Source organism: Grus americana, chromosome 16 (genome assembly GCF_028858705.1).
Source record: "Grus americana isolate bGruAme1 chromosome 16, bGruAme1.mat, whole genome shotgun sequence".
NCBI classification, from domain to species: Eukaryota; Metazoa; Chordata; class Aves; order Gruiformes; family Gruidae; genus Grus; species Grus americana.
In genome coordinates, this window is record NC_072867.1 from 1,460,590 (window position 1) to 1,486,971 (window position 26,382).

At 53.9% G+C, this 26,382-nt stretch overlaps 1 protein-coding gene across 1 annotated transcript in view; it reads right to left on the minus strand.

Moving 5' to 3' along the window:
* Positions 1–12,223: 12,223 nt before the first annotated feature.
* POLE (DNA polymerase epsilon, catalytic subunit) overlaps positions 12,224–26,382 on the minus strand; it is a 29,815-nt gene continuing 15,656 nt past the window's right edge. Inside the window, exons 25-49 of the mRNA XM_054844738.1 lie at positions 26,160–26,355; positions 25,251–25,465; positions 24,857–24,959; positions 24,586–24,666; positions 24,391–24,513; positions 24,085–24,303; positions 23,562–23,771; positions 22,199–22,342; positions 21,715–21,855; positions 19,313–19,466; positions 19,119–19,225; positions 18,090–18,266; positions 17,459–17,682; positions 17,095–17,315; positions 16,293–16,497; positions 15,648–15,821; positions 15,239–15,364; positions 14,579–14,711; positions 14,270–14,468; positions 14,021–14,152; positions 13,720–13,913; positions 13,299–13,499; positions 12,898–13,023; positions 12,699–12,788; positions 12,224–12,540 (exon numbers count right to left, since the gene is read on the minus strand). Of these exons, the coding sequence (XP_054700713.1) occupies positions 12,427–12,540; positions 12,699–12,788; positions 12,898–13,023; positions 13,299–13,499; positions 13,720–13,913; positions 14,021–14,152; positions 14,270–14,468; positions 14,579–14,711; positions 15,239–15,364; positions 15,648–15,821; positions 16,293–16,497; positions 17,095–17,315; positions 17,459–17,682; positions 18,090–18,266; positions 19,119–19,225; positions 19,313–19,466; positions 21,715–21,855; positions 22,199–22,342; positions 23,562–23,771; positions 24,085–24,303; positions 24,391–24,513; positions 24,586–24,666; positions 24,857–24,959; positions 25,251–25,465; positions 26,160–26,355 (4,009 nt within the window). The 3' untranslated portion in view covers positions 12,224–12,426. The remainder of the gene's footprint in view (positions 12,541–12,698; positions 12,789–12,897; positions 13,024–13,298; positions 13,500–13,719; positions 13,914–14,020; positions 14,153–14,269; positions 14,469–14,578; positions 14,712–15,238; positions 15,365–15,647; positions 15,822–16,292; positions 16,498–17,094; positions 17,316–17,458; positions 17,683–18,089; positions 18,267–19,118; positions 19,226–19,312; positions 19,467–21,714; positions 21,856–22,198; positions 22,343–23,561; positions 23,772–24,084; positions 24,304–24,390; positions 24,514–24,585; positions 24,667–24,856; positions 24,960–25,250; positions 25,466–26,159; positions 26,356–26,382) is intronic.

The window sequence follows — 26,382 nt, forward strand, 5'->3', positions numbered from 1 at the left end:
GTTGAGTGTAACAGTCAAATTAGGACAAATATCTCGGGCAGCTTCCTTGGAGGAGTCTGGGGCTGCTACCTGGGATCTCAGGCCTCCACAAAAGAGGTGAAAATACTCTGGGATGTGCCTGGGAGATGTCTCGGGTGAATCCCAGAATACAGTGTGGCCATGAAATTAGGAAAAACATTTGAGGCAGCTTCCTTGGAGGAGTCTGGGGCTGCTACCTGGGATCTCAGGCCTCTAAAGGAGAGGGGAAAAGCTTCTGGGATGTGCCTGGAGAAGTCTCGGGTGAATCCCAGAATTTAGTGCAGCCATGAAATGAAGAAAAACCTCTCAGGCAGCTTCCTTGGAGGAGTCTGGGTCTGCTACCTGGGATCTGATGTCTCTACAGAAGAGGCCAAAAGACACTGGGATGTGCCTGGGAGGAGTCTTGGGTAAATCCCAGAGTCGAGATTTTCTTCCAAAGCAGGAAAATTATCTCCGGTAGCTTCCTTGGAGGAGTCTGGGGCTGCTACCTGGAATCTGATGTCTCTACAAAAGAGATGATAAGACCCTGAGAGGTTCCCAGGATGAATCTCTGGTGAATCCCACAATAGAGTGTAGTTGTCAAAGGCGGAAAATCATCTCCGGTAGATTCCTTAAGGAGTCTGGGTCTGCTACCTGGGATCTCAGGTACGTAATGTAGAGGTGAAAACACTCTGGGAGGTTCCTGGGAGAAGTCTCGGGTGAATCCCAGAGTAGAGTCTATCCGTCAAATTACGAAAAATATCTCAGGCAGCTTCCTTGGAGGAGTCTGAGGCTGCTACCTGGGATCTGATTTCTCCACAGAAGAGGTGAAAATACTCTGGGATGTGCCTGGGAGGAGTCTTGGGTGAATCCCAGAGTAGAGTGTAACAGTCAAATTAGGACAAATATCTCGGGCAGCTTCCTTGGAGGAGTCTGGGGCTGCTACCTGGGATCTCATTTCTCCACAGAAGAGGTGAAAATAACTCTGGGATGTGCCTGGGAGGAGTCTTGGGTGAATCCCAGAGTAGAGTGTATCGGTCACATTAGGAAAATTATCTCGGGTAGCTTCCTTGGAGTAGTCTGGGGCTGCTACCTGGGATCTCAGGCCTCCACAAAAGAGGTGAAAATACTCTGGGATGTGCCTGGGAGATGTCTCGGGTGAATCCCAGAATATAGTGTACGCATGAAATTAGGAAAAACATCTCAGGCAGCTTCCTTGGAGGAGTCTGGGGCTGCTACCTGGGATCTCAGGCCTCTAAAGGAGAGGGGAAAAGCTTCTGGGATGTGCCTGGAGAAGTCTCGGGTGAATCCCAGAATTTAGTGCAGCCATGAAATGAAGAAAAACCTCTCAGGCAGCTTCCTTGGAGGAGTCTGGGTCTGCTACCTGGGATCTGTTGTCTCTACAGAAGAGGCCAAAAGACACTGGGATGTGCCTGGGAGGAGTCTTGGGTGAATCCCAGAGTAGAGATTTTCTTCCAAATCAGGAAAATTTTCTCCGGTAGCTTCCTTAGAGGAGTCTGGGGCTGCTACCTGGGATATGATGTGTCTACAGAAGAGGCAAAAAGACACTGGGATGTGCCTGGGAGGAATCTCGGGTGAATCCCAGAGTAGAGATTTTCCTTCAAAGCAGGAAAAACATCTGAGGCAGCTTCCTTGGAGGAGTCTGGGGCTGCTACCTGGGATCTGATTTCTCCACAGAAGAGGTGAAAACACTCTGGGATGTGCCTGGGAGGAATCTCTGGTGAATCCCAGAGTAGAGTGTATCGGCCAAATTAGGAAAAACATCTCGGGCAGCTTCCTTGGAGGAGTCTGGGGCTGCTACCTGGGATCCGATTTCTCCACAGAAGAGGTGAAAATACTCGGGGATGTGCCTGGGAGGAGTCTTGGGTGAATCCCAGAGTAGAGTGTATCGGTCAAATTAGGAAAAACATCTCGGGCAGCTTCCTTGGAGGAGTCTGGGGCTGCTACCTGGGATCCCAGGACTCTAAAGGAGAGGGGAAAAGATTCTGGGGTGTGCCTGGGAGGAGTCTTGGTTGAATCCGAGAATACAGTGTGGCCATGAAATTAGGAAAAACATCTGAGGCAGCTTCCTTGGAGTAGCCTGGGGCTGCTACCTGGGATTTCAGGCCTCCACAAAAGAGGTGAAAATACTCTGGGAGGTGCCTGGGAGATGTCTCGGGTGAATCCCAGAGCAGAGTGTATCGGTCACATTAGGAAAATTATCTCGGGTGGTTTCCTTGGAGGAGTCTGGGGCTGCTACCTGGGATCTCAGGCATCTAAAGGAGAGGGGAAAAGATTCTGGGATGCGCCTCGAGAAGTCTCGGGTGAATCCTAGAATTTAGTGCAGCCATGAAATGAAGAAAAACATCTCAGGTAGCTTCCTTGGAGGAGTCTGGGTCTGCTACCTGGGATCTGATGTCTCTACAGAAGAGGCCAAAAGACACTGGGATGTGCCTGGGAGGAGTCTTGGGTGAATCCCAGAGTCGAGATTTTCTTCCAAAGCAGGAAAATTATCTCCGGTAGCTTCTTTGGAGGAGTCTGGGTCTGCTACCTGGGATCTGAGGTCTCTACAGAAGAGGCCAAAAGACACTGGGATGTGCCTGGGAGGAGTCTTGGGTGAATCCCAGAGTCGAGATTTTCTTCCAAAGCAGGAAAATTATCTCCGGTAGCTTCCTTGGAGGAGTCTGGGGCTGCTACCTGTGATCTGATGTCTCTACAGAAGAGGCCAAAAGACACTGGGATGTGCCTGGGAGGAGTCTTGGGTGAATCCCAGACTGGAGTGCCGTCAGAAAGGAGGAAAAACATCTGAGGCAGCTTCCTTGGAGGAATCTGGGGCTCCTACCTTGGATCTGAAGTCTCTACAAAAGAGATGATAATAGCCTGAGAGGTTCCCAGGATGAATCTCTGGTGAATCCCACAATAGAGTGTAGTTGTCAAAGGCGGAAAATCATCTCCGGTAGATTCCTTAAGGAGTCTGGGTCTGCTACCTGGGATCTCAGGTACGTAATGTAGAGGTGAAAACACTCTGGGAGGTTCCTGGGAGAAGTCTCGGGTGAATCCCAGAGTAGAGTCTATCCGTCAAATTACGAAAAATATCTCAGGCAGCTTCCTTGGAGGAGTCTGAGGCTGCTACCTGGGGTCTGAGGTGTCTACAGAAGAGGTCAGAATATTCTGGGAGGTGCCTGTGAGGAGTCTCGGGTGAATCCCAGAGTAGAGATTTTCCTTCAAAGCAGGAAAAACATCTCGAGCAGCTTCCCTGGAGGAGTCTGGGGCTGCTACCTGGGATCTGATTTCTCCACAGAAGAGGTGAAAATACTCTGGGATGTGCCTGGGAGGAGTCTTGGGTGAATCCCAGAGTAGAGTGTATCGGTCACATTAGGAAAATTATCTCGGGTGGTTTCCTTGGAGTAGTCTGGGGCTGCTACCTGGGATCTCAGGCCTCCACAAAAGAGGTGAAAATACTCTGGGATGTGCCTGGGAGATGTCTTGGGTGAATCCCAGAATACAGTGCGGCCATGAAATTAGGAAAAACATCTGAGGCAGCTTCCTTGGAGGAGTCTGGGGCTGCTACCTGGGATCTCAGGGCTCTAAAGGAGAGGGGAAAAGCTTCTGGGATGTGCCTGGAGAAGTCTCGGGTGAATCCCAGAATTTAGTGCAGCCATGAAATGAAGAAAAACCTCTCAGGCAGCTTCCTTGGAGGAGTCTGGGTCTGCTACCTGGGATCTGATGTCTCTACAGAAGAGGCCAAAAGACACTGGGATGTGCCTGGGAGGAGTCTTGGGTGAATCCCAGACTGGAGTGCCGTCTGAAAGGAGGAAAAACATCTGAGGCAGCTTCCTTGGAGGAATCTGGGGCTCCTACCTTGGACCTGAAGTCTCTACAAAAGAGATGATAAGACCCTGAGAGGTTCCCAGGATGAATCTCTGGTGAATCCCACAATAGAGTGTAGTTGTCAAAGGCGGAAAATCATCTCCGGTAGATTCCTTAAGGAGTCTGGGTCTGCTACCTGGGATCTCAGGTACGTAATGTAGAGGTGAAAACACTCTGGGAGGTTGCTGGGAGAAGTCTCGGGTGAATCCCAGAGTAGAGTCTATGCGTCAAATTACGAAAAATATCTCAGGCAGCTTCCTTCGAGGAGTCTGAGGCTGCTACCTGGGGTCTGAGGTGTCTACAGAAGAGGTCAGAATATTCTGGGAGGTGCCTGTGAGGAGTCTCGGGTGAATCCCAGAGTAGAGATTTTCCTTCAAAGCAGGAAAAACATCTCGAGCAGCTTCCTTGGAGGAGTCTGGGGCTGCTACCTGGGATCTGATTTCTCCAGAGAAGAGGTGAAAATACTCGGGGATGTGCCTGGGAGGAGTCTTGGGTGAATCCCAGAGTAGAGTGTATCGGTCACATTAGGAAAATTATCTCGGGTGGTTTCCTTGGAGTAGTCTGGGTCTGCTACCTGGGATCTGATGTCTCTACAGAAGAGGCCAAAAGACACTGGGATGTGCCTGGGAGGAGTCTTGGGTGAATCCCAGAGTCGAGATTTTCTTCCAAAGCAGGAAAATTATCTCCGGTAGCTTCCTTGGAGGAGTCTGGGGCTGCTACCTGGAATCTGATGTCTCTACAGAAGAGGCCAAAAGACACTGGGATGTGCCTGGGAGGAGTCTTGGGTGAATCCCAGACTGGAGTGCCGTCAGAAAGGAGGAAAAACATCTGAGGCAGCTTCCTTGGAGGAATCTGGGGCTCCTACCTTGGATCTGAAGTCTCTACAAAAGAGATGATAATAGCCTGAGAGGTTCCCAGGATGAATCTCTGGTGAATCCCACAATAGAGTGTAGTTGTCAAAGGCGGAAAATCATCTCCGGTAGATTCCTTAAGGAGTCTGGGTCTGCTACCTGGGATCTCAGGTACGTAATGTAGAGGTGAAAACACTCTGGGAGGTTCCTGGGAGAAGTCTCGGGTGAATCCCAGAGTAGAGTGTATCGGTCACATTAGGAAAATTATCTCGGGTGGTTTCCTTGGAGTAGTCTGGGGCTGCTACCTGGGATCTCAGGCCTCCACAAAAGAGGTGAAAATACTCTGGGATGTGCCTGGGAGATGTCTCGGGTGAATCCCAGAATACAGTGCGGCCATGAAATTAGGAAAAACATCTGAGGCAGCTTCCTTGGAGGAGTCTGGGGCTGCTACCTGGGATCTCAGGGCTCTAAAGGAGAGGGGAAAAGCTTCTGGGATGTGCCTGGAGAAGTCTCGGGTGAATCCCAGAATTTAGTGCAGCCATGAAATGAAGAAAAACCTCTCAGGCAGCTTCCTTGGAGGAGTCTGGGTCTGCTACCTGGGATCTGATGTCTCTACAGAAGAGGCCAAAAGACACTGGGATGTGCCTGGGAGGAGTCTTGGGTGAATCCCAGACTGGAGTGCCGTCTGAAAGGAGGAAAAACATCTGAGGCAGCTTCCTTGGAGGAATCTGGGGCTCCTACCTTGGACCTGAATTCTCTACAAAAGAGATGATAAGACCCTGAGAGGTTCCCAGGATGAATCTCTGGTGAATCCCACAATAGAGTGTAGTTGTCAAAGGTGGAAAATCATCTCCGGTAGATTCCTTAAGGAGTCTGGGTCTGCTACCTGGGATCTCAGGTACGTAATGTAGAGGTGAAAGCACTCTGGGAGGTTCCTGGGAGAAGTCTCGGGTGAATCCCAGAGTAGAGTCTATCCGTCAAATTACGAAAAATGTATCAGGTAGCTTCCTTCGAGGAGTCTGAGGCTGCTACCTGGGGTCTGAGGTGTCTACAGAAGAGGTCAGAATATTCTGGGAGGTGCCTGTGAGGAGTCTCGGGTGAATCCCAGAGTAGAGATTTTCCTTCAAAGCAGGAAAAACATCTCGAGCAGCTTCCTTGGAGGAGTCTGGGGCTGCTACCTGGGATCTGATTTCTCCAGAGAAGAGGTGAAAATACTCGGGGATGTGCCTGGGAGGAGTCTTGGGTGAATCCCAGAGTAGAGATTTTCTTCCAAATCAGGAAAATTCTCTCCGGTAGCTTCCTTGGAGTAGTCTGGGGCTGCTACCTGGGATATGATGTGTCTACAGAAGAGGCAAAAAGACACAGGGATGTGCCTGGGAGGAATCTCGGGTGAATCCCAGAGTAGAGATTTTCCTTCAAAGCAGGAAAAACATCTGAGGCAGCTTCCTTGGAGGAGTCTGGGGCTGCTACCTGGGATCTGATTTCTCCACAGAAGAGGTGAAAACACTCTGGGATGTGCCTGGGAGGAATCTCTGGTGAATCCCAGAGTAGAGTGTATCGGCCAAATTAGGAAAAACATCTCGGGCAGCTTCCTTGGAGGAGTCTGGGGCTGCTACCTGGGATCCGATTTCTCCACAGAAGAGGTGAAAATACTCGGGGATGTGCCTGGGAGGAGTCTTGGGTGAATCCCAGAGTAGAGTGTATCGGTCAAATTAGGAAAAACATCTCGGGCAGCTTCCTTGGAGGAGTCTGGGGCTGCTACCTGGGATCCCAGGACTCTAAAGGAGAGGGGAAAAGATTCTGGGGTGTGCCTGGGAGGAGTCTTGGTTGAATCCGAGAATACAGTGTGGCCATGAAATTAGGAAAAACATCTGAGGCAGCTTCCTTGGAGTAGCCTGGGGCTGCTACCTGGGATCTGATTTCTCTACAGAAGAGGTGAAAATACTCGGGGATGTGCCTGGGAGATGTCTCGGGTGAATCCCAGAGTAGAGTGTATCGGTCACATTAGGAAAATTATCTCGGGTGGTTTCCTTGGAGGAGTCTGGGGCTGCTACCTGGGATCTGATGTCTCTACAGAAGAGGCCAAAAGACACTGGGATGTGCCTGGGAGGAGTCTTGGGTGAATCCCAGAGTAGAGATTTTCCTTCAAAGCAGGAAAAACATCTCGAGCAGCTTCCTTGGAGGAGTCTGGGGCTGCTACCTGGGATCTGATTTCTCCACAGAAGAGGTGAAAACACTCTGGGATGTTCCTGGTAGGAGTCTCTGGTGAATCCCAGAGTAGAGTGTAACAGTCAAATTAGGACAAATATCTCGGGCAGCTTCCTTGGAGGAGTCTGGGGCTGCTACCTGGGATCTGATTTCTCCACAGAAGAGGTGAAAATACTCGGGGATGAGCCTGGGAGGAGTCTTGGGTGAATCCCAGAGTAGAGTGTATCGGTCACATTAGGAAAATTATCTCGGGTGGTTTCCTTGGAGGAGTCTGGGGCTGCTACCTGGGATCTCAGGCCTCTAAAGGAGAGGGGAAACTATTCTGGGATGTGCCTGGAGAAGTCTCGGGTGAATCCCAGAATTTAGTGCAGCCATGAAATGAAGAAAAACATCTCAGGTAGCTTCCTTGGAGGAGTCTGGGTCTGCTACCTGGGATCTGATGTCTCTACAGAAGAGGCCAAAAGACACTGGGATGTGCCTGGGAGGAGTCTTGGGTGAATCCCAGACTGGAGTGCCGTCAGAAAGGAGGAAAAACATCTGAGGCAGCTTCCTTGGAGGAATCTGGGGCTCCTACCTTGGATCTGAAGTCTCTACAAAAGAGATGATAAGACCCTGAGAGGTTCCCAGGATGAATCTCTGGTGAATCCCACAATAGAGTGTAGTTGGCAAAGCGGAAAATCATCTCCGGGAGATTCCTTAAGGAGTCTGGGTCTGCTACCTGGGATCTCAGGTACGTAATGTAGAGGTGAAAACACTCTGGGAGGTTCCTGGGAGAAGTCTCGGGTGAATCCCAGAGTAGAGTCTATCCGTCAAATTACGAAAAATATCTCAGGCAGCTTCCTTGGAGGAGTCTGAGGCTGCTACCTGGGATCTGATTTCTCCACAGAAGAGGTGAAAATACTCTGGGATGTGCCTGGGAGGAGTCTTGGGTGAATCCCAGAGTAGAGTGTATCGGTCAAATTAGGAAAAACATCTCGGGCAGCTTCCTTGGAGGAGTCTGGGGCTGCTACCTGGGATGTCCGGCCTCTACAGAAGAGGTGAAAATACTCGGGGATGTGCCTGGGAGGAGTCTTGGGTGAATCACAGAGTAGAGATTTTCCTTCAAATTAGGAAAATTATCTCGGGTGGTTTCCTTGGAGGAGTCTGGGTCTCCTACCTGGGATCTGAGGTCTCTACAGAAGAGGCCAAAAGACACTGGGATGTGCCTGGGAGGAGTCTTGGGTGAATCCCAGAGTAGAGTGTATCGGTGAAATTAGGAATATCACCTCAGGCAGCTTCCTTGGAGGAGTCTGGGGCTGCTACCTGGGATCTCAGGCCTCTAAAGGAGAGGGGAAAAGCTTCTGGGATGTGCCTGGAGAAGTCTCGGGTGAATCCCAGAATTTAGTGCAGCCATGAAATGAAGAAAAACCTCTCAGGCAGCTTCCTTGGAGGAGTCTGGGGCTGCTACCTGGGATCTGATGTCTCTACAGAAGAGGCCAAAAGACACTGGGATGTGCCTGGGAGGAGTCTTGGGTGAATCCCAGACTGGAGTGCCGTCAGAAAGGAGGAAAAACATCTGAGGCAGCTTCCTTGGAGGAATCTGGGGCTCCTACCTTGGATCTGAGGTCTCTACAGAAGAGGCCAAAAGACACTGGGATGTGCCTGGGAGGAGTCTTGGGTGAATCCCAGAGTCGAGATTTTCTTCCAAAGCAGGAAAAGTTTCTCCCGTAGCTTCCTTGGAGGAGTCTGGGGCTGCTACCTGGGATCTGAGGTCTCTACAGAAGAGGCCAAAAGACACTGGGATGTGCCTGGGAGGAGTCTTGGGTGAATCCCAGAGTCGAGATTTTCTTCCAAAGCAGGAAAATTGTCTCCCGTAGCTTCCTTGGAGGAGTCTGGGGCTGCTACCTGGGATCTGAGGTCTCTACAGAAGAGGCAAAAAGACACTGGGATGTGCCTGGGAGGAGTCTTGGGTGAATCCCAGAGTCGAGATTTTCTTCCAAAGCAGGAAAATTATCTCCGGTAGTTTCTTTGGAGGAGTCTGGGGCTGCTACCTGGAATCTGATGTCTCTACAAAAGAGATGATAAGACCCTGAGAGGTTCCCAGGATGAATCTCTGGTGAATCCCACAATAGAGTGTAGTTGGCAAAGGCGGAAAATCATCTCCGGTAGATTCCTTAAGGAGTCTGGGTCTGCTACCTGGGATCTCAGGTACGTAATGTAGAGGTGAAAACACTCTGGGAGGTTCCTGGGAGAAGTCTCGGGTGAATCCCAGAGTAGAGTCTATCCGTGAAATTACGAAAAATATATCAGGTAGCTTCCTTGGAGGAGTCTGAGGCTGCTACCTGGGGTCTGAAGTGTCTACAGAAGAGGTCAGAATATTCTGGGAGGTGCCTGTGAGGAGTCTCGGGTGAATCCCAGAGTAGAGATTTTCCTCTAAAGCAGGAAAAACATCTTGAGCAGCTTCCTTGGAGGAGTCTGGGGCTGCTACCTGGGATCTCAGGACTCTAAAGGAGAGGGGAAAAGATTCTGGGGTCTGCCTGGGAGATGTCTCGTGTGAATCCCAGAATACAGTGCGGCCATGAAATTAGGAAAAACATCTGAGGCAGCTTACTTGGAGGAGTTTGGGGCTGCTACCTGGGATCTGATTTCTCCACAGAAGAGGTGAAAATACTCTGGGATGTGCCGGGGATATGTCTTGGGTGACTCCCAGAGTAAAGTTTATCGTTTAAATTAGGAAATCATCTGAGGCAGCTTCCTTGGAGGAGTCTGGGGCTGCTACCTGGGATCTGATGTCTCTACAGAAGAGGCAAAAATACTCTGGGATGTGCCTGGGAGGAGTCTCGGGTGAATCCCAGAGTCGAAATTTTCCTTCAAAGCAGGAAAAGCGTCTCGGGTGTTTCCCTTGGAGGAGTCTGGGGCTGCTACCTGGGATCTCAGGCCTCTAAAGGAGAGGGGAAAAATACTCTGGGATGTTGCTGGAGAAGTCTCAGGTGAATCCCAGAATTTAGTGCAGCCATGAAATGAAGAAAAACCTCTGAGGCAGCTTCCTTGGAGGAGTCTGGGTCTGCTACCTGGGATCAGATGTCTCTACAGAAGAGGCCAAAAGACACTGGGATGTGCCTGGGAGGAGTCTTGGGTGAATCCCAGAGTCGAGATTTTCTTCCAAAGCAGGAAAATTGTCTCCGGTAGCTTCCTTGGAGGAGTCTGGGGCTGCTACCTGGGATCTCAGGCCTCCACAAAAGAGGTGAAAATACTCTGGGATGTGCCTGGGAGATGTCTCAGGTGAATCCCAGAATATAGTGTACGCATGAAATTAGGAAAAACATCTGAGGCAGCTTCCTTGGAGGAGTCTGGGGCTGCTACCTGGGATCTCAGGTCCCTGAATCAAAGAGTGAAACTCCACGAGTTGCCTGGCAGGAGTTTTCGGTAGATGCCAAAAGAGAGAGATTCCACAAAAAGAGAAGATACTTAGTGGTAACTTCCCAATAGGAGTGTCGGGCTGCTAGCCAGGATTTGCTGTCACTTATGGAAGTACTCCAGGAGCTGCCTTGAAGGCATCTGAGGTAGATCCCAGAATACAGAATTTCCTCCACAAGAGAAAAAAAAATAATCTCCTACCCTGGCCAAACATCACCACGGTGCCCTTTGATCTCCTCTGAGGATGCTCCTTGATGTGGGTGGGTATTGCCCTGGGGTGTTCTGTCTCCAGTCATCCCATCCCAGGTACTGCCAGAGTTGCAAAGGGCCATGGTGGCTGAATGGGATGATGGTCGCTCTGCCTGAAACTGCCTGAGTCCCCCTCAGATCTGAGTGACCTTCTGCCCCCATGAGGAATCACTCCCATCGACTGGTGGGATGGATGTGTCCACTGACACCTGCCACCACTGCCAGCCCCAGGCCTGTCAATAGATCCCAGTGCTCAGCATCTCTCCATGAGGCTGCTCACTGCAGGGAAAATGGCGGGGGGACATGGGGGCCACATCTGCTGGCTCTGTCCCCATTTGTGAGCCCTGCAGTGCCATGCTGGGGATGTGCACTTCCCCTGGCTGTGCTGGGGAGCTGGAGGGACCTGCGGCTGCTTGTTCTGCTGCAAGGATGTGGGAACAGGTCAGGCTCGCCTCAGGCCCCTAAGGGTACCATTCCTGCCCACAAGCTGCCTGCAGAACCTGACACAGGCAGGAGCCTGCTGCCTGCTGGGTTAGGCCAGGGCATGCTGCTGGGCTGCCCTGCCTTGATTTGGGTGGCATTGTCCCCCGCAAAAGAGCATTGCTATTGCAAGAGGACACCACCCCTGACTGCATCTTGGCATCGTCCCAACAGCAGAGCCAAGCCCAGGGAAGCACAGAGGGTGTCTGGGTGCAGCCCTGAGGCCTCTTTCCCCGAGGAGGGCAGGCGCTGGAGGCAGAGCCAGGCCCGGAAGCGCCGGCTGCAGCCAGACACAGGCTGGAGGGCAGGGAGCTGCTGTCGCGGCAGGGACCAGCACTGCCCCTCCGGTGCTGGCAGCTGCAGCATCCTGTCCTCAGCAGGCAGGGATCAGACAGGGACAGGTCCTTTGTCCTTCCACAGCTCTACACCCCCTGCAACTGCAGGCATCCCTCATGGGTGGGAGCTGTGGGGAACAGCCCCTGCTTCCCTCCTCCCCAAAACCTACAGCTGCCTCTACAATCGTGGTGGTTTAACCTTGGCTCTATCATTTCCCTCCTCAGCAGAACAGGGAGTGGAGAAAAATAAGATGGAAAAAACCAACCCCCAACTCGTGGGTCAAGATGAAGGCAGTTTAATAAAGAAAAAGCAAAAGGTGGTGTGCAGAAGCAAAGGAAAACAAAGGATTTCCTCTCCACTTCCCATCAGCAGGCGATGTCCAGCCCCTTCCTGGGAAGTAGGGCTTCAGTACACATAGAGGTCACTCTGGAAGACAAACATCATAAGTGATGAATGCCCCCCCCTTCCTCCTCCTTTCTCTCAGCTTCTTATTGCCGAGCAGACGCCATACGGTATGGAATACCCCTTTGGCCAGTGTGGACCAGCTGTCCTGGCTGTGTCCCCTCCCAAGATCTTGCCCACCCCCAGGCTGCTGGTGAGGGGGATGCTGGAGAGACAGCCTGGATGTGTGCCGGCGCTGCTCAGCAGTAGCCCAACACCGGTGTGTTACCAACACCTTGCTGCTAGCGACACACAGCACAGCACCATGGGGGCTGCTATGGGGAAAATTAACTCCATCGCAGACAGACCCAGTACAACAATCCATTTATTTATAGAAATTCAACATTAAAACCACAGCCAGGGGCCAGCACAGACTTATGGAGCACAGCTCCAGCCCCTGGTGTCCCCAGAGCCCCCCCTCCCACCAGTCCAGTCCCTGGCACGTCTCCTGCCTTCCCTCCCTTGCTGCAGGAGAGGTGCGCAGCTTCTCTGGGGTCCGGCACATGGCCGAGGGGGTCCACGACCGCTCTGCCGTGGACATGAGAGCACGGCCCTGGCACCCCAGCCGACACGGTGCAGGCAGGAGCAGCCCACCACATCACTGCCGGAGCTGGGGGTTGGTGCGCAGCAGCCACTCAATGGTTTCCAGCAGGTAGGCCATGCCGTAGTGCCGGGCGATGTTCTGGAAGACGTTGATGTGCTGCATGAAGGTCTGGGGAGAAGGGAGCAGGGAGGGAAGGAGGCTGCCCAGCACCCCCGGGCAGCAGGGAGCTCCAGGGGGATGGCCAGGCAGGGCTGGTGGGGCAGAGGACAGCAGAGCAGGTCCCGGGGACAAGCAGTAAGAGAAGAGGCAGGAGGGTGCAGGCGTACCTGGGAGGAGATGGTGAGGGAGAAGTCTCCAGCACAGCTGCAGTACACAGGCATGTGCGTGTCCTTCACGCCATGACACTTCTTGCACGCCTGGAGGCAAAGGAATTTTAGGCGGGCCAGGGGATGCAGCCAAGCCCCTCTGCCAGGGGCAGAGTGAATATGCCAGGGGGGTGGGCAGAGAGGGGACCCCCACACTCACCAGGTCCTGCAACACGAAGGCCATCAGCTTCTTCTGCAGGGCTTCCACCAGTGCTGTTTCAATCGCATCGGAGTCGTACCGCGCCTGGCAGTTGGAGCAGACCCAACTGGGCAGCACCGACCCGTCCTAGGGGCAAAGAGGAGGGAGGTGAACACCAAGAGTCCCAAGCACTGGGATGGTGTAACTGGTTTCTGGAGAGAAGAGCATCAGCCAAAGCCAAGGGATGCTCAGACCTGTCATGAGCAGCTAGAAAAGCAGGTGAACAGAGAATGGCCTTTAGGTGAGGTTGATCACTGGCAGCAAGCAGAGCTGCAGAGCAAAGGGGTTGAGAGAGAAGATGGGCCATGTGATTGACCATGGCAATGCTGGGGCCTCTGGGGTCCCTGGGAACGAGGCTGCACCTGGGAGAGGGCAGGGTCCTTGCACAGGTCCAGGTCCCTGCAGAAGTTGCAGTTCCTGCAGATGACTTCGGGGAGCACGTAGGAGCGGCAAGGGTCCCGAAACTGGGCTTCTTCTGAGAACTCGCCCACCTCAATGAGGCGCAGCAGGTCCCGGCACAGTTTGTTCACCTGGTTGGTTATGTTGGGATCTAAGGAGAGGACCTACAAGAATAAGAGCCAGGTGAGCCTACCAGCAGAGAAAAAGAGTGTCCTCACTGGGACAGCTCATATCCTTGTGGCCTCATATGGATGCAGGGCAAGACAAACTGGACGTAGATCACTCCTGGAGGAAAGCTGTGGCATATCCGAACCATGGACAAGGACCAGAATTCAAGCCCTGACTGCAAACCTTCAGAAAAGGGGCCTGGCCCACCCCACTGACCTTGCAAACGTATTTGATGAACTCCAGAGCTGGGTTGTTGAGCGGCAAGTAGGAGCCAGGCAGCACCGGGAACATGTCTGAAGGCTCAGTGGCATTACGAGAACCAGCCATCTTCTTCTGGATCTTTTGGGTGATGGTGAAGAAGCTCTGGGTGAGCTCATTGGCCACGTAATCCTGTGAGAAGGTGATCATGCCTAAAGAGACAGAGCAGAGAGCACGTGAGCCATGCGGTGGCATATGGGGACAGCAAGGTGGGTGGCTCTCCCCCTGCACCAGGGCCGTCCTGTGGCTCAGCACTCACCGGGAAGGGCCCCCATCTCCCCCAGCGCCTCCTGGGACACCTGGCTGGTGCTCCTCCTCTTGACGGGGGTGCTCCCGGGGGCGTTGCGCCGCAGCTCCTCCTTCATGCTGTGGTACACGGCCACAATGTAGGCTGGGGAGACACAGGCAAGGCTCCAGCTCCAGCCTGCGCCAGCAGCTGCCCCACTGCAGCCTCTCCCTGGCACCGGGGAGGCACAGCCAACCTTGTCCCCTCCCTGGGACAGCTCACCCGACACGATCATCAGGAAGTAGCTCTGGCAGGAGGCGGCCTGGGGCAGGAACTGCACGATGTTCCAGCTGTTCTCCAGCAGCTCCTCCACGTTCGGCTCCCCTTCCTCCTCCTCTTCTTCCCCTGCTGCCGCCTCCTCCTCCTCCTCTTCCTCGCTGTCCTCCTCCTCCTCCAACACTTGTCTCTTGCTGGTGTCCTTCTGGAGGAGACAGCGATACTGCAGCGGTTCCTTGTGCCCAGCCAACACCTCCCTGCTCAACTCAACCCCCAGCACCCTGCTCCTGGGGAATTGAGCACTTCTAGTCTTACCTCCTCGTAGTGGATGCGAGAATCCACTTTTCCCTTGATACCTCCATAATTTGCTGGATCCATCCAGAGCAGGAATTCCCAGCAGCGGGAGAAGGAGATGGTCAGAGAGTGGAAGATCTCCTTGGAGTGGATGCTGGAGGGAAGAGACTGCAGTCACCCACAGCGTCAGCATTGTCCCTAGTTCAGAGCCTTCTCTGTGGGACACTGCGGGGATGAGGTGGTGCTGGCAAGGAGAGAGGGTTTTCCATCTCCCATCTAACTACTGGTGGGGACCCCAGGGAAAGCCGTGCCTGAGGAGTCTTGGCTCCCTATGCTTGTGTTGAGGTGCCTGTGCAATGGCTGGGATGTCACAGCCAGCCAGGGATGAGGTGCTGGGCACCCCAAGTTCTGAAGGTCTCTTCTGGATTGAATCCTATGAGTATTCTTGGAATATTACCTATAGAGGACAGCTAAGGGACTGATCCCTACTCCAGGCATGACAGCAAGAGAACTGGGCAGCCCTGCACCTTCAGTAGCTTTGCAAAAAAAAAAAAAAAAGAAAAAAAAAAAGGAAGAAATTCCATGCTGAGGCCTGTGAAGGCAAAAAAATCAGCATCTGCTTTCCTGGGTCCCTCACCTGGGAGCCTTGTCTCCAGGCCCAGCTTGGCAAGCGCACCCCACCTGTTAATGATGTACTCCATGTAGCTGATGGCGTCCTCAATGCGCCGCTTCTTGGTGCACAGAATGATCCGGTTGAAGTTGGCGTAAACCACCGAGGAGCCCAGACGCTTGAACTCAGCCACCAGCCTGCGGGCAGAGTACAGGAGGGGGGTCAGCGGGCAGAAAGGCAAAGCTGAGAAACAGACGCAACCCATGGAGAACATGCTGATCCAGCACAGTCAAGAGTCAAGCGTGGTGGCGATGCCACACAAGGGAGCTCACCCAAACAGTACAGGAGGTCCAACCTACTGCCCACCTCTCTGGAGGCTGCGGCAGAGAGGAGTGACTGGGTGCCAACAGGATCCTGGTCACTAACGCCATGCCTGTCCCTTCCCCGTTCACACCCTGGCACGCTCCAGGTCTCACTTACTGCAGAAAAAGCTTCTTCATCATGTTGTGGAGCGTGTGGTGCAGTGCCGGGTCATAGAGCAGGGAGGAAGGAGAGCGGAGCCAGCGGTAAAAGTGAATGACCTGGTTGTCTGCATAGACATTGTGATACTGCGTGATCTCCTTCACCCAGCTCACCACCATGCTCTTCAGGATCCTGCCAGGGAGCAGAGACCAGCATCACCCCACCAGCCATGAGCAACCCCTTCCCCATTCCAGACAGGGACACATTTTTCAGATATGCTGGAGGATTCAGAGTGGGAACTCTGCCAGAGCACAGACGTGTGAGCCCTCACACATGAGCCACAGGGTAAATATGTGCCTCTAACTTGGTGGAGCACGAAGAAAGGAGAAACAGGAAAGGGCAAAGTCTTCACCAACTTCCCCATACATATGCTGGCTGAGCCACCAGACAGTTCTGAGCCCAGGATCTTCAAAAGTCTGTTGGAGAAGATGCCCGCTCTGCCCTCAAGACCTGAATTTGTATTTACAGCACCCCACAAACCCCATTGCTGGCACAAGTCTGGGAAAGGCTAAAGCCAGGAGGGAATGAGCAGCAGGAGCCCTGAGAGGACCTGCCAGGATGGAGACGAGATGTTCCACCTCCTGCTGGCTCCCACAGCCATACCTGAAAGTGTTGGAGCAGAGGGCAGTTTCGTCATAGCTGGCCGGGATGTTGGCAGCTTGGTTCCCTGTCACCATGTCTTCTAGGGATGCCTGCTGAATCACGTCAAAGCTGATGCTCATGCTGGAGCCTCCTTCCATGTCATTTATATGGTGGGACTGCAACACGGTGTTTACAGCCAGGCTCTGGATGTCCAGCTCCAGGCACACTAACAGCAAACACAACGTTTCAGCAGGCAGGCAGGGCAAAGGACTGACAAGGACACCCTCCCTGCCCCTCTACCAGAAGTGATTTTCACAGTTATAAGGGTGATCTATAGGTGTTGCAGCACCAAGTGGGGAGATGCTTTCACAGCCGTGACTGTCTTGACCAGCACTTGTCTTCCAACAAGACTTGGACCTACTAACCCTCTGGAGACCACCATTATTTTCTGGCAGCTGCAGCAGAGGAGCTCAGAAGAACTGACTACCACTCAAGCTGCTTCTGCCTCAGAGAGACCTGTCCTAGAGTCACCGGGGACAACCAGTTGAGCTACTCTGTCCTTGGGCTGACACACTGCAGGTGGTCTTCTGAGTGCTGCTATTGGTGGCCATGAATTGGGAAAGAATCTGCATTCGGATGCCTGCACAGATTGCAGGTAAGACCTCCCTGCCCCAGGACATGCCCCTTGCCCAGATCGCTGCTGACGTGCCAAAGCTGCTGGTGACTACTGTCAAAACAGAGACTCTTTGGAGACTGCATCCATCTCTCTACAGGGCATGCAGAGCAGGATCTGCTCACCACTACCACCCTATTCCCTCCTCACCTGTGGAGTAGCAGCCAGGGTTGTTTATCTCCACAGAAGCTCTCTCATCAAACTCCATGACTAGGCGGTTGTCATCAGCCTCCTTACCCCCCAGGTCTGGGCGGGCCGTGGGCGAGAGCCACAGCAAGTGGTTGTGGCGACGAAGGTGGCGTGAGAAGAACAGGTCAGAGCCGAAGGTGGAGATGTCATCAGGGAGATTCCCAATGGGGATGTGGTAGTACCTGGGGCACAGAGAGGTGAACATTCACTGGGGCGAGCACAGCTGCAGAGAAGACAGGGACCCCTGCCCTCAAGGGACGAGGAAGCCTCCTGTGGTGCCATCAAGGGCACGGCAGCCCCAGGGGAACGTGGCCGCCCTGGGCACCTGCTCATCTCGAAAGCCTGGGAGAGGCAGGTGTCCAGGTTGAGGTAGTGTCGGATCATGCGGCGCGCAGCATGGCGCTGCCAGTCCAGGACCGAGTAGCTGATGTCATCTACCAGCCGGATGGGGACCAAGGGGAACTCCTCGATGATGGAGATCGCACTCGCCAGCCGTTTCAGGTCCCAGTTAGACTGCACAGCGACCAGTGTGGGGCCCCGGCGCTCGTCCTGTGTGAAGAAGAGGACACGTCCTGGTCCACCCCTCCAGCGAGCGCCTTTGCTCAGCAGGAAACTGGCAGTGCTGGATGCCCCATCCCCGCAGCAGGTCCCTATGGTGGGGACAGCACACCCCAGCACTCCTGAAGCACCCACCTCCATGCACCCAGCTCTCCAGCTGAGCGCAGGGATGGAGGCAGACACTGGGGTGGCCCCGCTGCTGGCACTGCCCTAGGCAAGCCACCCCAAGCAAGACAAAGCCCTCGAGCAACACCCTCCTCTACCCCTGACCTTCGGGCCAGCAGCTACATGCAGGCGCTGTTGAAACTGGTGCACCAGTGCGTGCCACAGCATCCTCCCCTTCCCACGTGCCTGCACAGACAAGGTCCCGCAGGACCTTCCTTGCGCCTTCATCTCACCTTGTAGCCCAGCAGCAGCCGCTGGATGGCTCTGTAGATGGCCTTGGGGTCAGTCTCGGCGCGCACTTCGAAGGTGTGCTTGTCAGGGGGCAGCAGCTCTTCGCCCGCCTTTTCCAGCAGCGCACTGCGCTCCGCTGAGAAGAGGGTGGTGAGATTCGGCATCTGGTTGCTGCGTACCTGTGCCCAAGGGAAAATGGGACTGAGCCGGGGGGGAGAGGGACCCCGAGGTGTGCGGTCCTGGGGGGGGTTCTCCTCTCCGCACATCATGAGGTGCCTTCCACCAAGCCCTGCTGAAACGTGGCAGCGATGCATGGAGAAACCTCCTGCTGCCTGACCCCCACCATAGAATCACAGGATGGTTTGGGTTGGAAGGGACCTTTAAAGGCCATCTAGTCCAACCCCCTGCCATGAGCTGGGACGTCTTCAACCAGACCACGTTGCTCAGAGCCCCGTCCAGCCTGACCTTGAATGTTTCCAAGGACGGGGCATCCACCACCTCTCTGGGCAGCCTGTGCCAGTGTCTCACTATTCTCAGCGTAAAAAATTTCTTCCTTGTATCTAGCTGAATCTGTCCTCTTTTAGTTTAAAACTATTACCCCCTGTCCTATCACCACAGGCCCTACTAAAATGTCCCCATCTTTCTTATAAATCCCCTTTAAGTATTAAAAGGCCGCAATAACGTCTCCCCGCAGCCTCGTCTTCTCCAGGCTGAACAACCCCAACTCTCTCAGCCTGTCTCCATAGCAGAGGTGCTCCAGCCCTCTGATAATCTTTGTGGCCTCCTCTGGACTTGCTCCAACAGCTCCATGTCCTTCTTGTCCTGGGGACCCCCGAGCTGGACGCAGCACTGCAGGGGGGTCTCAGCAGAGCGGAGCAGAGGGGCAGAATCCCCTCCCTCGTCCTGCTGGTCACACTGCTTTTGATGCAGCCCAGGACACGGTTGGCTTTCTGGGCTGCCAGCGCACATTGCTGGCTCATTTCCAATTTTTCACCCACCAGTACCCCCAGTCCTCCAAAGTCTCACCCTACCTTGTCCAGCACAAAGACAGCAGCTTTGCGCTGCGAGGGGATGAAGAGGCCCAAGAGTGCCTTGCTGCCCTGGGAGCTGTGGTAGAGGTAGATGTGGCGGATACTTCCTAGGGACACAGAGCACAGAGCATCAGTGGTCCCTGCGGGCGCCAGGTCCTGGGTATCCCACGAGCCCCTCTCCCAAGGTGCCTCACCTGGCTCCAGGTAAGTGAACTGGGCCAGCGAGCGCATCTCCAGGTGCTCGATGTCGAATGTTTCAGCCTCTCGCCCTGCCAGGTGCCTGACGAGCTGCCTGCTGACCATGCACACGCAGCCCAGGTGGATCAGGGCACGGAAGAGCAGCGGCACCTGTAACGATGGGGAGAGACGTGATGGAACAACCTTCTGCTACGAAGCTCCTCTTGGGGCTTTCAGACCCAAAACAACCCAGCTTAAAAACCAGAGGTAGGACATACCTGAGGTACCTCCGGCATGAGTTTGGTATTATCACCCTTGCTGGAGATAGGGAACAGGTATCTTAATTCTTAATTCACATGTATTCTAGCCCCAGATACCACCATCCAGGGCAGCAGCATGTATGGAGCATGTATGGAGCAATATCTGGGCAATCTTGCAGCTCTGCAACTTGTGGTTTGGCACTCCCTCGAGACAAAGGCTTCCTCTGGACCACCAGATAATTGGCACAGTGTGGGATCCGCTGCCGATTTGCCCCATTTTATTAACTCTACAGCTGTGAACTCCACTGCTGCAGAAGACTCCTCCTGAATGACTTGCTGTGGGACTTAGTTCCAAAACCATGAGAAGCGATAAACATTCCTTGCCTAATCACGCTTCCCTCATGCCAGTTGTGATTTTATAGACCCCTAGTGCATCCCATTTTCAGATCTCTTTAGCAAGCTGAGGCATTCCTGTGTCCCTAAGTCCCATCCCTGCAAGGAAGCTGTTCCCTCCCTTGCATCTTCCTTGTCATTCTCCTGTGTTAGTCCTACCACATTTTTTGGAGACCGCGCTCAGAATTGCATTGCAGATGTTTAAAGATCAAGACAGATCTTTCCTTGCCCAGGACTGTGTCCAGCTGGGTTCTCTGTATCTCCGAGGACATAAACCCCACAACCCTCTGGGCAACCCACTCGACCACCCTTGCAGAAGTTTTTTCTGATATTTACACAGAATTTCCCGTGTTTCAGTTTGTGCCTGTCCTCTCCCCAGGTGCCACTGAGAAAAGCCTGGCTCTTCTCCTTTACTCTTCCCATCGAGGTCCCCTGAGCCTCTTCTCCAGGCTGAACCGTCCCAGCTCGCTCAGCCTCCCCTTGCACAACAGATGATGCAACCCCTTGACCATCTCAAGATGATCATTCCTTTTATGTCTTCTTGCCCCTTGTCTTATTTCAATTGCTAATTTTAATTTCCTCTTAGCTAGCTGCTTCCTGATTTTACCTAGTCCCACTTATTAAACGCTGTGGTAATGGAGAGGTCTCAGGTTTGCTACCAGAAGATCTCCTACAGTTATGATGAATTTGTGTACATGCTAGTCACTTTGGCAGAATAATCTGAACTAAGTTTTGGGCGCTGCTTACTAAACTAAGAGTTGTGCCTTGGCTTGTGGGACTTTTATCCAAATTTTCTAAAAGCAGAAATTTACGGTGACTGAAAGTGGTTTCTGTCATCATGCTCCACTGTATCACTTTCCAGGCTATACCAATAACATCAGTAGCTGAAGTCTCCCAACCTTATGGTGCTCTTTTTGCCCTTGCAGCCTCTTGCATCTCACAAAGCATTTTGTAGCTAACGGCACCACTGCTCACATCGAGCTTGTCCTACTTAGGCAAAGACTTTTGATCCATAATAATTCTACGTTGCACTTTAGCAGCAAATTCACTTGCCTTGTGCTTTCTTCAACATATAGCTCCACTCTTACCATGGTGCAGCCTACTCTGCCACTTCCATATAGGTCAGGTCCTGACACTACCATGTGTTGATTTAATTCCTGTCACCAGGTTTTGAGCTGCTGACCAAACCAGTGTCCTCATTAGGAGCAGGCATCGCGGTTTCCTGTCTCCATTTTCAGGCTTTCAGCACTAATAGCACTGGTAAATTTAATTTTGGCTTGATTGCTTTGTACCGAACTTCATTTAGGTTGTTCTTCTCAAGCTTTCAAGTTGTATCCTATTCTTCTTTCTAAAGCTTTTATAACCTTGTTTTAGAGGACAGGGCACCCAGACCTATGTATGACTCCACACATGTTGGGTTTTCCCCCATCTTTAAATACCCTTTATCTTTTCCGGTTCAGACACCAGCATGCTGGTTCTGGTTTGGTTTAGAGGAAGATCAGCCTTTCTGCTTAAGTACCTTCTTTCCCCAAAGTTTCCTAACTCCCAACAGGCTGACCTCCCTTTCCCTGACCTGCCTTAAACCACGTGCTGACACTCAGTATCTCTGCCCATACAAACGTACTCTGCTCTGCAGGGTCTTCGATATCTGGTGTCTCATCAAGTTGTTGATTTTTTAAGTGCCAGGTGTCTTCCTGTGCCACCAGCACTCAGACTAACGAGGTACCACTCAGCAATCCTTCCAAATGAGCACCTGGAGGAGTTACCTGTGTCTCGTACACTCCCTCGATGTCCGGAGCAGAGAGGTCCGCATTGATTTCATTGATGTGCTCTTGGTACATGTCTTCAGGGACGGAGTATTCATACAGGTTGTAAACTAGGTTTGAGCGGGGCAGGATCCTGTTCACCTGCCAAGGCAAGGGGCACGTCACACCACGCTGCCAGGAGCTGGGGCACTTCTAAGGGCTGCAAGGAGCTGGGGTCTGAGCCAGCCCAGCTCCCGGCGCTCCCCTCTCCTAAGGAAACCAGTGGTTTATGCTTGTGCACGTTACAAATTCCCATAACAGAGAACCTGCTTTCTGGGCAGGCTGGGATTAGCGGAGGGACCGGGGACTGGATGAGGTATATTCATGGAGTGGGAGAGTGAGGCCCTGCATGGCAAATGCTCGTAATATCTGCTTGCAGCAGAGGTGAAGTGCCTTATCTCAACGCAAGCTGCTGTTTCCCCTTCCAGGAGGGGCAGGTCCTCACCCTCCTGTAGGCTGCTCCCTCCTCTGGCTTCGGGACGTGCTGGTTGACGTAGAAGACCCTGGGGACGCTCAGCCTGATGCAGTGCAGGTCGCTCCCGATCACTGCCCACAGCCTGAACAGCCCGGGCTGGCTGGTCTCAGCGATCTGCAGGACACAGGGGTACAAAGTTAGTGTTAGCAGGCAGATCCAACATGACATTGGTGCTTACGTCTAAGCTGCGGAGCACTTTGTGGATCTATATGGCCAGTTAGTGGCCACAAGGAGAGCAGGGGGCTTAAAGAAGTCATCGCTCTCAGCACTGGAGTCCCCATGTCCTGCTACTGTCCCAGGGCACCATGGAGAAAACTCTCCGGCTAAGGCTGGCCGACCCACTCCAGCTGACCCTTGATGCCAGCCAAGTCACTCTGATGTCCTGAACCACCTCAAGCTTGTGCTTGCACAAGCGCTGCCTGCAGCTCTGAAGGCCTTTCTGGAAGATGAAGGGGGTGACAAGGGCTGGGCGCAGATGGCCACATGTAATGAGGATTTGTGAAAACACCTGGATGGCACCAGCCCACCTCTGCATTTGTACGTTGGCTGCTTCCAGGCATCACTGGAATCCTGTGTCCATCACAGGCACACTTTGCCCAGGGCTGGGCTCCCCAGTACAGAAGAGGCATGGACATACTGGAGAGTCCAATGAAGGGCCACAAGGACAAAGAAGGGACTAGAGCATTCTTCCTATGAGGAAAGGCTGGGAGAGCTGGGACCGTCCGGCCTGGAGCAGAGGAAGCTCCCGAAGGGAAGTGCAGAGAGGACAGAGCCGGGCTCTTCCCAGTCGTGCCCAGTGCCAGGACCAGAGGCCATGGGCACAAACTGGAACACAGGAGGTTCCCTCTGCACATCGGGAAACACTTTCTCACTGTGAGCCCTGGCACAGGTTTCCTAAGGAAGCTGTGGAGTCTCCCACCTTGGACATACTCAAAAGCTGTCTGGACACTGTCCTGGGCAACTGGCTCTGGGTGGCCCTGCTTGAGCAGGGGGATGGACCAGAGGGACCCCAGAGCAGCCTCCAACCTCAACCACTGTTTTTGTGGTTCTGTGACTACCGCACAGTGCTGCCCAGGGGCTGAGCCGGAGCTGCCCCACTGGCAGACCTACACACATGTCCCAGACTCACCACCAGGAACCACTCTGTGGGCTCCTGTTTCCACACAGACGTGTGTGACCCCCAGGCTTTGCAGCCCCACCTGGTATCCCCAGGGATAACACCAGAGTGGTGTTGGGGTCAGCGGTCCCTGAACTTCACCATTTGACCACGGAGGATGTAAATGCGAGGCTTACGCCACAGGCTGCCCTCTGTGGCAGGTCCCCTCCCCGGTACCTGCACGATCTGCCAGGGCAAGTCCAGGATGCTGCGCGCTGTCCTGCGCAGGTAGCTGCTCAGCCCTTTGGAGAGGGTGTCGCGGACCACTCCTCCACCTGCTGTCACCCCGCCGTCCTCCAGACGCCGCCTCTTCTGCCGCTCCCGCCGCTGCCGAGCCTGCAGCTCCCACTTCTTCTGGTGGTAGCGCAGCCAGACCAGCCACTCTTCCTGAGTGGGGTGACAGCAGGTCGAGTCGAGCCAGAAACCAGCACAGGCTTCCCACCCCGCAACACCATGCCATACAGTTGAGCCCTCCATCCCCCAGCCCCATGTCACGTTCCTGCCCCAGCTGTGAAGCCACCGCCATCCCCCTTTTCTCCATCAGTGGTTATATTTCTCCATCTCCTGGTTATATCTCTCCTCAAGCCATGGGCGTGCAGAGGGTTTCAGGAGACCCACAGCTCGCTCCTGCCAGCACTCAAGTTGCTTGGGTGGAGGAGCACAGCCCCAGGGCAGCTCCTGTCCAGGCTGCTTCACCCACCTTGGTGGTGCCCAGGGGTGGAGGTGGACCCAGGATCTCTCGCCAGGACTGGGAGAGCTCCAGGTACTGGGACAGCTGTTGGCTTTCCTCTGCTGCAGGGACTCGCTTCCGCTTATTTGCGATGGGAAGCAGAGGCTGAAGGGTCTTGGCAGCCCCAAAGTCCTCTATGTCACCAATCTGTGAGCTGGGCATCCCCTCTGGGGGCTGGTTGGCGAGGACCTAAGGGAGCAAGGACAGCAGGAGGATGTGGGTTGCAGGAGAAAAGCCCCACCAGCACAGCCAGCACCTTTCCCTCACCCTCTTTACCTGTCTCTTGCCTTCTGAAGTGAAGAGCTCATTGATTTTTTTCTGTTTGTAAACATCGTTCTTCTCCAGGAGCTTCTTGTGGAGCCAGTCTGGGTGCCGGACCCGTGGCACCGGGTTCTTTACCTGGAGAGCATCTCCAAATCACACCAAGTTCCCCGACCAAAGCCCCCCTCCTGCCCCCCCCCCATCCCATACCTGCTGCAGGGCTGCGGGAATGGTGATGATTTTCTGGATGGTGCTGCCCAGCCTCTCGATGTAGTAGTCCCAGTCCAGGATCTATAAGGAGGGCAGAGCAGCGGGTAGCAAAGAAAGCTGAGCAGAAGGCCACCAGACACAGCATCAAGCATCTCCCCAGGACCCCCGCCCCCAGCACCTCGCTTTGCGAGCACAAGTAGCCGCTGCCCAGGTCGCACATCTGGAGGGACAAGCCCTTGTGCCAGGGCCACCCGCAGGGATGCCCACTCACCCCACGGATGTTGAAGTCCTGCAGCGAGGGGCTCTTCAGCCATTTTCGGAGGTAGTGTTTGCGCACACTGGGCTCGGCTTGGAAGATGGCGAGGGGGATGGCCCTGGGAGAGGCAGGGAAGCACTAACTACCCACCTGGAGCAAGGTCCCGGCGGCACACCATCCCATCCTCCAGCCTGTAGACCCCCTCCAGGCTTCTCCTCCCAACCCTGCGAGGACACCGTGCAGCGGTTGTACAGTGTTACCCATCGCTCGTCTTGCTCATGGTCTGAGGCAGCAGAGAGGTGACCACTTGGCCACACCACACCAGCTCGCTCACCTCCTGCTACCCTGCCCTTCCCCTCCGGGTTGCCCCCACACTGTCAAGAGTGCTGGGCCCTCAAGATGGGGTTACCTCTCAGTGACCGGAGACCCTTCTGGTTTCTTGGAAATGATAAACCGGCAGCTCAGCCCTGCATCCTTCACCATCTGGTCCCCCAGGAACTCTGCCAGGCGCTTGGCAGTGCTGATGGAAGTGGACTTCTGCTCCCCATAGTCCTCCAGCTTGCGCGACATGGACCGGTTCTCCGAGATCAACTCAAACAGCTCTGAATCAGGCATGTTGGCAGCCTGAAAGGGAGGAAAAAAACCCAAAGCTAGCAAGAACCTAATGATCAAACCTCACTGCTGTCAGACACGGGGAGGTGTGGGTCTTTAAGCGGAGCCTGGGAATTGCTGCCTGTTGCAGCTGCCAATGTGACCTATTGAAAAGGGAGAGCGTGGGTCCGAGGCTTGCATTGGTTCATGCCGTGGCTGGGCTGCGGCAGCACTGCTTTGTGTTGCGCACCAAGAACTTGTTGTACAAGGTCATTGCAAAATGGAAGGACCCAGGACCGAGGGTCCCTCTCATCTCCCAGTTTCTTGCGTTTTCTCTGCTCTCCCCAGTTACTGTATAGCTGATGTCTCTGTGCTCCTCATAAAGCACTCCACAGGCAAGTGGCTCTATCATTCTCTGCCTCGGTGAGTGGCCTTAACCAACGTCCTTGGGGGATGACGGCCACCAGACTGGATCCATGAAGGAGATGACTGGAGAAGACCACTCACCCACAGTTACAACTGAATGAAGAGCCCTTGTGCTAAAAGACCCTAAACAGCAGCCCTAGAGAACCAAAGCAGCTGAAATAGGATGGAAGTGACCATCAGAGGCACAGCAGACCACCCACTCTGTGCAAGCGAAGTCCACCCTCCCCACCGTGCCCGACCAGCTCTGACACTTCTTCTCTACCTCCACCTTGGGAGCATAGACGTGCTGAGCTGCGCTTACCTTGCTATAGAGCACATCCAGCCAGTAATCGGCCACCTTGGCCACAGAAGCGTAGACCTCCTCCAGAGTGCTGCCTTTCAGAAAGGCTTCAAATACTGAAGACTGGAATATCTTCACCAGCTGCAGCTCTCCCCGGCGCTTCACCTCAAATCCCTTCAGCTCGGCCAGGGACCCGTCCTCATTGAACACCGCGTACCTAGGAGAGACAACGTGGGCAAAGCCT